This window comes from Chrysemys picta, chromosome 3 (assembly GCF_011386835.1).
Source record: "Chrysemys picta bellii isolate R12L10 chromosome 3, ASM1138683v2, whole genome shotgun sequence".
NCBI classification, from domain to species: Eukaryota; Metazoa; Chordata; order Testudines; family Emydidae; genus Chrysemys; species Chrysemys picta.
In genome coordinates this window covers 158,828,018-158,838,528 of record NC_088793.1, presented here as the reverse complement: position 1 = coordinate 158,838,528, position 10,511 = coordinate 158,828,018, and the positions used below count along the sequence as shown (strand labels likewise).

Here is a 10,511-nt window from a genome sequence, read left to right as displayed (position 1 = left end):
ATGTCCGGGAAAAAGAGGACGTATGGTAACCCTAGCTCAACCCCTTCCCACTCCCTCTTCTGGGCCTGCCGTGCCCTCGCTCCTTCCACCTCCCTCCCAGAGTCTCCTGCACACCACAAAACTGCTGATCGGGAGGAAGGGGGAGACGCTGATCGGCGGGGCTGTCGGTGGTTGGTAGATGCTGGGAGTGTGGGGGAGAGCGGATGTGGGGCTGCTGACGTATTACTGTGGCACTTTCGCAATGTACATTGGTAAATTCTGGTTCCTTCTCAGGCTCAGGTTGGCTACCTCTGTCCTGGAGGATGGCCCTGGCACTCAACATCCTGGCTTGCTGAAGAGCAATGTGCTGTGTAGACAAGCCCATATCTGTATTAGCTTCGCACCTTTAGTTAATTCATCTTAACTTTCCTGAGTTTCTCTGTGTAGACAAGCCTTCCCATATTAGTCACTTAAATTAATACTCCCTCTTATACTTGTTTCAACTTGATCCTACAGGAAGGGAAGTTATGAGCCTCTGTTTCCATAGAAAACAGTCAGCTTTCTGGAGTACAGCTTCACTGCAGGAGCACAGCAAATAGCTTAGCCTAGCCTGGAAAAGAAAGGCTTATAAAACACAGCTCTTATCTCCCTGGAGTGTTTAAAAACCAAACATTGCAGCACCAAGAATCCAACGTGGATTATAAGGAAAAATGAAACTGATTATGCTGATATAATGTGCAAGCTAAGGAATGTGAAAAGACCAAAGGGCAGTTTGACAAGTTGGCTTTTTAAAAAGTTTGCTTTAATAAGCTAAGATCCTCTTAGAAACATACAGTAAACACATATAGCAAAGTTCTTTAAACGATACACATTTTTGGGAAAACTATTGAGATAATTTCAGCTGAGACATCTTGCTTGGCCCATGTTATAGCAATGAGAAAATTCTACTTCAGAGGATTTGTCAGAATATGCTAAATTAAGAGTGATTCAAAATCATGAATAGAGATGGTAACAATAAGGCATAGCATCTTCCACTTTTTGCTTCTATTTCTGATGTCACAATTCCTCCTCTCCTTGTTAAGAGGTACATGAACCCAGCTTGTAAGAGCATTTGAGACAGTAAAATTATTGCTCTTTTAAGGTGGAGCCCTCCTCACACACACTATAGCAGGGGGCTGCAAACTTCCATTTCTTAACCCTTTGCATGAACCTTTAAAATTAACCATCTTTCAGTCTGAGGAGTTCCTTTTAATAAGATGAATGGGAGGTTCTCAAGGGTTCTCAGTTATGATGGCACACACCCATCAAAACAGATTAGCTTCAAATTTGGGAAGGGTGGGGTTAAAAATGATGCAATAGCATGTTGCTCAACATCTTCTCAGCCCACTTACCTCGGTCTCTCCTCACAGAATGGACTGCTCTGAATAATAGAGCTCATCTTCTGAGAAGATGCACTTTTCATGTACAATCGAAAATGAATTGTTTGAAAAGTCTAAGGTTTTGAAGGGATGCTCATTATAGCTTCTCTGCTTGTTAAATAGTTCATGAGTTAACAGAGCACTGAATTTTAGAAATTGTTCCTCTAGGCCTAAAAAGTGTAGGTTTAAAATCAGAGGGTTGGTGATAAGCAGAACTAGAAAGTCTCCATCTTACATTTTACTCTGTTTAACAATCCCAACTTAACCATTGTCAGAGTGGTAATGAAAACATGGCAGATATCTTCAGATGCAGCACTTAGTAAAAAGTCAAATGAAACCATGGTCAGCTTCTGTTCCAGCTGGGTTTGAGGAGATCAGACGCTACCATTATGAGCCTCTTCAACAAAGCAGAATGATGGTCTCTTTCAGGAGCTGGCCAACTCTATCATCTGCTCAGTGACTGACGCAGCTCATCATACATTGCTTGATCCTATCGATGCCAAGTTAGGTGGGGAAAAAGAAAAGATACTTCAGCACAGCAAGAATGCATGCTATATTTAAAGGTGACTTTACACATATTTTCCACTAGGAAAACTAAACAGAAATGAGCTCTGTGCCTGGTGGCTAATATTTGGCTAAAATGTTTACAAAAGAAAAACCAATTGGAGGCTAAAGAGTATCTCTTTTATGGGATTAGTTTAAGACAGGTCACCAACAATCTGTAATTATTAACAAAAGACTCTGTGTTGGCAGAGTTCTTCTATAAAAAGTATAAGACACTGCCATGCTTGTCTGAGACCATGTCTATGCACAGAACTGCACTGGTTTAAATTTAAGATGTGATTTTTGAACCAGTTTAGTTAAACTGGTACAAAGCCCTGTGCAGATAGTGTCTTATTTTGCTTTAAGAGCAATTTATTTTGGTTTAGTTTATGCCTATTCCCAATCCTAAACCAAAATAAACCAATCCTACACTGGGAAATGACAGAGACCGTGCACACAGGCCTTTGCCTTGGTTTAATGAAATCTGATTTAAATTACAGCTTAATTAAGCTAAACTGTTATTTTTCTCACATAGACGGCTCTTATTCAGTACAGATATCCTAGGTGCATCCAGAGGCTAAGCACAAAGTCAGTTCTGCCATTCTCTAAACGCTGTTTACAGAGATGTTCCCATTCTGCATTAGTATGAAACCTAGGACCCTTTCAAATGTTTTTCACAAAAAATGAGCGTGCACAACAGAGCGACAGATTGATTCCAGTCCCTCTCCCCAGAATAGCCAACAACCAGTTGGTTAGGGCACCTACCTGGGATGTAAGAGATCCAGTTTCCAAGTCCCAGCTTCAATGAATATTTAATTATTTATACAAAGTAAAACAGCACCAATAGGAGAGACTGAGGAAGAATTGGAGAAGGGACTTGGAACCTGGGTCTCCCACATTCCAGGTAAGTGCTCTAATCAATAGGCTATTGGCTATTCTGGGGCAGGTGTCTCTCTGGAACCAGAAACTTCTCTGGGAGGGTTTCTTAGGTCCAGGATGAAAGTTTCATCAAAGCTGATACATTCTTGTGAAATGTCTTGATTTTGATGACTCAGTATTTTCCAGCACAAAAAATGTTTAGTCAAAAAATTCCTAACCAGCTCTAACGAAATAAGGCTTGTCTATATTAACACTTAGTTTGTAGCAAGCTGGGGTGTAAATCTACCCTGCACAAACCTGCCACGCAACTCCTCTGCTTCAAAAGCATGAGGATTCATAATACATGTCATTTTAGCCTAGGCAGTGTAACTGCAGTTACTGGTCTTATTCTTACAAGTACCAATCTTTTAAAGTCTTACTCAAGCCATTTACTTCCATATTATCCTACATCAAGGAGTTCCACAGGTTAATACATATATTGACTACCGAAATTTATAGCTGAAAATAATGACATTTTTTCTTTGAGATAATATCCACCAGGAAAGGGATATCAGTGACCATGAGGTTATTAAGGATATTTATCTAATCATTTTACGCCCAGCACATTTTGAGTTTGAAGAAAAAAGAAGAACTGGCTAATTTATTTTTAGCTCATGTTCATACTATAGTGAAAGTGATTTCAATGCTTCACGACTAAAGTCCATAAAGCCAGCAGACACGTGGAACTTTTCCAACCCAGCAGACACGTGGAACCTTTCCATGAGAAGGGCCCTAAAGCAATAAAGCTACTGTCTAAATTCCAAAGATTTCTCCTCTGGTCACACTGCATGAAATTAATGTTGAGAAGTAATGATAGTAAATACTTAACAAATTTACCAGCCATTCATCAAAAAGAGAATGGTTCATGATTTGACCTTCCAACTGACCTTCCATATGATCAACTTATATGTCGACTTATAAAAGCATGAAAAGGCTGATAATCAGGAAGAAGAAAAAAAGAAATTGCTTTTTCTTAATACAGCTTATCTCAAGACAAAGATGTTATCTTTATATATTAAGCTGTACTAATCTTCCCCCCACCATTCAGTCGGTTCATGCATGGTGGATGCAAAGCGTAATGTAGCCACAACACCATGGGCTGTGATCTCATCAGATCTCACAAGTTTAACAGTATCTTTAGAGTCAGTTCTTGTATCGGAAACGTCTTTGAAAAAATCCAGGATGTTGCAGAAAATTATGTTAAGGTACACTTCCCTGAGCCAATACTGAATTCCCCCATCATCACTGTGGTGCTGGAAGGGCAGTAATCTTCCTGGATGAGACTTAAAACAGAGGCCCTAGATGCTTGAGTCCATTTATGAAAATGGCCATGGGATCTTTTAGAGTGTTAACCCAGATGTCCTGAACACAGATTCAAACACAATAAATATATGTTGTCCTCAGTTCTTCCCACCAGTTTCCGGTAACTATAGAATTCTTTATTTCCTATCCTCAATTTGCTTTGTGTGATGTTTAACAATATTCACCGACCCACAATTTTATAGCTTCTCTTACCTTTCTTGATATAGATGATTTCACTTTCTTAAACGCTTCTTCAAAGTATTTTTGGCTAATCTTGATTTCTCCTTAAAAAGAACACCATACAATGGACTTAAAGACTATGATTTACCCCAATTCAGTATATAAAACACACACCCGCACACTGCTTTCCAAATAACTCCCAGACTGCCATTAGTGAAATATCTCAAGTCTTTGCATTTCACTAACTGCTTTGTCTACTCTGCGCAACTGGCTGAGATCTGAGCCACAGGCTTGATGAACTCCTGAATTTCAATATCATGTCTAATGCAGACTCTGTGATCTTGAGCAAGTCCCTTACCCTCTGTACATCAGTTACACCATCTGCAAAATGGGGATAATACCTATTTACCTCACAGGGTTGTTTTAGGTATCAGTGTTTGCAACTATAGATTAAGGGCTTGATTTTCAAAGTAATTGTAGCTCCCATCAAATTCAGCTAGAATTCAAGGTGCTCAACACTTCCAAAAACAAATAACAAGTGAGCCCTGGTCTACCGCTAAAACTTAAGTCATCCTAGGTACCGGACTCCTGGGTGTGAAAACTTCATACCCCTGAGACACATAGTTAAGCTGATTTAAGTCCCAGTATACACACCACTAGGTTGCTAGAAGAATTCTTTCTTCGACTGAACTACAGCCTTTCGAGGGGATGGATTAACTGTACTGAGGGACAAAACCCTTCCGTTGCTGTAGCAAGCGTCTATGCCACAGGAGCTTAGTGTGGTCATACCCTGACTTGCTAAAGATCAAACAGGAAATCTATGACAGGGCTAGCTTCAGAAGTAAGGGCTCCTCATTTTCAGTCCTACGCTCTCACCACATTACATATTATACACACATTGGTTTTATTTAGTTATTTTTACATTTAGAAAAAAAAACTTTCAACATCATCCCAAGTATTCTACATGACCCCCAGGCAGTTCAGCTCCCCCCAGCACCATATTGACATTGTTTGGCACTCTGCAGAACCCAGGCAACTGCTTACCCATGTCATCACCCATTACCCAAACTTGCATAATCTGTATGCACGTCAGACTGTTTCTTTTTCCAGCACTTCCATCCAGTAATTACATGAATAAATCATAGCTTTAATGATTCTTGAACACAGTCTTTGAAATAACAAGTGTATTGGGAAACTGAATTTCATTCCAAACGAATGGAAAAGAAATGTGCATTGTCCAGCTCTCACTAGAAAACAGCTTACATTATATGTGGATTTAATCGACTATAGGATCAAATTGGTACATAGATTTAGTACAACAACAACTCTCATGCACATAGGTAAGCTTCACATCAGACGTGCTGAATGTAGCAGAATATGTTTTTAAAAAATGTTTTGGTGATTGCTTTATAAGTATTTCATTAAGGCACTTTCAGTTTCACTAGCTTGCACTACCACTTTTCATGCTGTAGTGTGTGTGTGTGTGTGTGTGTGTGTGTGTGTGTGTAAAAAACAGAAAACTTGAACATATTTAACCATTGTGGGTTTATTTAATGTAAGTCAGTAAAAAATGCTGGTTAAAACTATAGCCATCACCAGAGCAAGATTCCACACAGATGGGCTCAGGTAACAATGATTTATCTTCCAGAAAGCTAAAATAAAATCTAGCTCAGCATTCCTCCACCTCACCCTCTCTTCTATACCACACAAACATCTGGAAACTCCCTGTGACTGACTCAAAGAGTGTGACGGGGAACACACTATGAATTATCAAGAGATCTGTGAGCATTTCATGCTGAATGAATTCTAAGCCATGTCAGGTCCACAAGTCCAACAAGGAATAGTATAAACATCTCCAGTTTACTGTGTTATTGTGACCCAAATGTTTACTTTAGCTCACAGAATAGTGTTTTCAAAAGTTCAATAGGCCAGAATTCCCTTTCAATGGGTTTCAGGATCTATCTTTGCGATCAAAACTATCTTAATGACAGCAGCAGGAACATTTGATAGGCACCTATAATAGCTTTACAAAATAAGTAAAATGCTAGAAATACGGATAATCAGATTAATATCTTAAAAAGTGGTCAACTAAGGTTTTACAACACTAGAAACTAATATTTTTACTTTAAACTGGAGAAATCACCCCTAGGGCTTCATCTACATTCATTAAAACAAACAACAAAATTTTCCACTTACTAACTGCACCGCATTATAGCAATAGTGGGATTTTTTAAATCCCCTAATGTAGGCAAAGCATCTGAGGGAGGAGAGTATTTCTGTTTCCGCAGCCTATTTAATTCATGATCTTTATGCAGAGATTCCCAAAGGGGCCAATCGTCATGGTGGTCCCTCCACAATGTGGACACTTGCTTGCTAAGAAGGGTAATAAAAATCAGATTCATTTAGGAAAAGCCACCAAAATAGCACTTGGACAGCAATGACTTCTGGTCCCTAATTGACCCAGAATGGAGTCATACCTGTGACCTGGAGATGGTAGGCCACACATCAGATAGAGAATGGCTCAGTTATCTGTATATGCTCAATAGTTGGACAGAGCGCCGGGTTTGATCTGAATGCTCTCTCTAGCTAGTAAAGCTTGGAAGAGGCACTGAACCTATAATATGAAGAACAGGAGTACTTGTGGCTCCTTAGTTAGTCTCTAAGGTGCCACAAGTACTCCTGTTCTTCTTTTTGCGGATACAGACTAACACGGCTGCTACTCTGAACCTATAATAATAGCCTGGCCTCCCATACTATTCCTGGATCAGAGAAACACTTGAGTAAACCTGAGGTCCAGCAAAAACGACTACCTACATCTAGCAGACATATAACAGATGGCAGCTGCACTGTTTGATACATGCCCTTGTCTACAGTCAGAGATAAAGAGAGGCCTAAATCCAAAACTGGGAAAACAAGAGACGAAAAAAAAAAAAAAGTGAATACTTTAATGCAAACAATAAAAATGATAAGAGAGTACACTACTGGCTAGACACCAGTTAAGACTGTGGCCCAATTGTGCTGTACAAAAACATAGTAAAAGACTTTCTTCGCCCTGATGATTTTATAATCGAAGGAAAGTTAAAATGGTATAAGCTAAGGCATGAATTTAAACGGATATAGTTATACTGGTATAAGCCTTCCCATGCAGACATTCTTATTTCAGTATAAGAGGCCCTTTTGGGGTTTATCTTAAGTCACTTGGGGAGGGACTTAAGGAGTTTAGTAATGACTAATCTGAGATTGTCCTTACAACTTTAGAACAAAAAAGGTAAACCAGGACAGTTTCATTTTGTTTTTAACTTTTTTAAAAAGTATCTGTTTTCCCACAGTCATCATTAAGCAGTTGAAGGTCCCAATAGACCCTACTATATTTTTATAGTACTCATCACTATGGTATCTGGCCCACATTCAAACAATTATCTAATCTTGCATGTAAATTCCATGGGAAATATACCATCCTTGATTTGATAGGTACTGGAGAATTATCATCCTTGCCAAGATTTCACTGTGAAAGGCAGGGGAGAAAAGAGTTTGTGTCTGAACTAGGGAGCCCTGATTTATTGTCACCAAGATTGTCATGATGCAATCAGACAAAATCAGACCTACCCATTTAAACTGAATAGTTATGTATGTAGATTTATTTTATCGTTGAAGTTAATGTGTCACTGGAGACAGAAAGTAAGAAATGTCAAGATGATATGTCAACAAGAAAGAAATTTCTTCTCCATTGCTTATCGCTAGCCACATAGGTCATTAGTTTATTTTTATTTTTTTAAAGAGCAAGAGAAATATTTAAGAAATGCTAAAGCATAAGTGTTACCTTATTCTCTTTCACTGCATACAGGTTAATGAAGGACAGAGAACACTGGGGACAGATCTCCCTTCCACCACCCCCAAACCAAAACAGGTAGACAGGACAAATCCATTTTCAATTAGATCTTGAAATTAAATCAAATAAAGGCTGGATTTGCCTTTAAGGCTCAGCATTCAAGCATGGGTGCACAACCTTTGCAGCCCCAATACATCTGGAAGCACAGCTACTGCTACACCCTTTTACAGAACGTAGCATGCGCTCCTTATCAGGGGAGGCCTGCTTGGCTGATCAGTGCAGAAGGTATGTGAGCCATTCTGCTTTCCTTCTGAAGAGGGCAATGGGAGCTAGCCTCAAGCAGTCAAACTCCCTGGTGCAAAGACTGGATCTCTATTGGGCTCCTGTGCAAGGGGCTCAAAGGGGATGTATGTGGAAGTACTTTACACCTCCCTTTTTAAAGTACTTTGAGATCTACTGATGAAGAACTCTATATAAGACCGAGGCAGGGGTGGGCAACTTTAAGGTAGCAAAGGACCACAAAATCCACTAAAACTCTTTGGCAGGCCATACATTTTTTAAAAGCCGCTATGAAGTTCATAACGCAGAAGTGCTTCCTACAATATAGTATGTTAACATACAATTAACCGTGTGTTAACAGTGTAAAACCTCAGTATTCTCAAATATAAAATCCCCTTAGAGCACAATCTTTAAGAGAAATACTAACATGCAGTTCTATTAACTTAGTATGACAGAAAGTGAGTGGGGCTAGACAGAAATTAGATTAGAAAAATGTCACAATTCATAGCCATTGAAACCACAGTATGGTTGTCCGATAGGCCTGGTCTACACAGAGGGAGGGGGAGGAGGGGGAAATGGATCTAAGATAAGCAACTTCAGCTACGAGAATAGCGTAGCTGAAGTTGACGTATCTTAGATCGACTTAGAATCACTTACTTTGCGTCCTCGCAGCGCAGGATCAACAGCCGCCGCTCCCCCGTCAACTTTGCTTCCGCCTCTCACTGAGCTGGAGTTCAGAAGTCGACGGGAGAGCGATCGGGGATCGATTTATTGCGTCTACACTACACACGATAAATCGATCCCCGATAGATTGATCGCTACCCGCCGAGACGTACCCATAGTGACCACATAGGGAATTTTTCATTCCAAATGTGAAGTTATCCTCAAAGATGTATTCTACCTGCCCCTAAAAACTCCAAAAATTACAGGTTATTTTAGGTCTTTAGAACTAAGATCTTCCAAAAAGGCTTAAAAATGCTTTCACACAATCCCAGACTATATACTAAACAACTAGAGTTGCACAGTGCAGGAAGCAAGCCAAAGGCTCTGTGGATCCAAAATGGCTTGAAGACCGTCAGAATTCCATTTCAATTTTTATGACCCCATTGCTATTACAAGTAATACAAGGTAATTATAACAAAGAAATTAGAGGAAAAAAACCTCCATTTTTACTTTGTGCATTTCACAGCACTTTATATATAATGAATTTAAGTTTCCCTGTTCAGTCCAATTAGTTTTCCCTGTTTGTGTGGGACTGTACAGCAAGAAGGGAGAGAAAAACATTTTTTTTAAATAGGAAAATGTGATTTGAAAGCCACAAAAATTGGTAGAGGGACTTATGGGCAGGTGCAGTATTTGCAACAACTTAACTCACTTTTGAAAAAGACCAGAATTCCAATGGATGGTGTCCCTTTAGTGACAGCTCTTCTATTTGTATTCTGAAAAATTTAAACTTTTATTTGGCCAGAACCAGTGAGAGATGAAAGGTCTTCTGCTCCTCATGTCAATTTTATTTGAGAGCACACAGCATGTCATTGAATTGGGTTTTGCACAGAGGGAGGTTAAAACACAGTGTCCCACACAAACACATATCCATTTGCTGGGAAAAGCATAGTAATCAAAAATATTTTTCTCAGCCCAGAAAGGACACTCGTCTTCTCAGGGCCGGTGCAAGGAAGTTTCGCGCCCTTGGTGAAACTTCCACCTTGCGTGCCCCCCGCCCCCCCAGCCTTGCGGCAGCTCCCCACCCCCCTCCACCCTGAGGCGTCCCCCCCCCCCCGCAGCAGCTCCCCCCCCGCCCTGAGGCGCTCCCCCATGGCAGCTCCCCACCCCAGCTCACCTCTGCTCCACCTCCTCCCCAAGCACGCCGCCCCCGCTCTAATTCTCCTCCCCTCCCAGGCTTGCGGCGCCAAACAGCTGATTGGTGCCGCAAGCCTGGGAGCCAGGAGAAGTGGAGCGGCCGCTGCGCTGGGAGAGGGAGTCTGAGCCGCACATGTCAGTGCGCCGCCGGCAGCCCAGCCCAGGAACACTGTAAAAAAAAATTGGGGGCACCGCTTTTTGGT

At 40.6% G+C, this 10,511-nt stretch overlaps 1 protein-coding gene across 1 annotated transcript in view; it reads right to left on the bottom strand.

Annotated features, from left to right (window-relative positions):
* Positions 1–759: 759 nt before the first annotated feature.
* The window catches only part of NVL (nuclear VCP like), a 66,662-nt gene continuing 56,910 nt past the window's right edge, over positions 760–10,511 (bottom strand). The window contains exons 22-23 of the mRNA XM_065589375.1: positions 4,374–4,444; positions 760–1,887 (exon numbers count right to left, since the gene is read on the bottom strand). Of these exons, the coding sequence (XP_065445447.1) occupies positions 1,843–1,887; positions 4,374–4,444 (116 nt within the window). The 3' untranslated portion in view covers positions 760–1,842. The remainder of the gene's footprint in view (positions 1,888–4,373; positions 4,445–10,511) is intronic.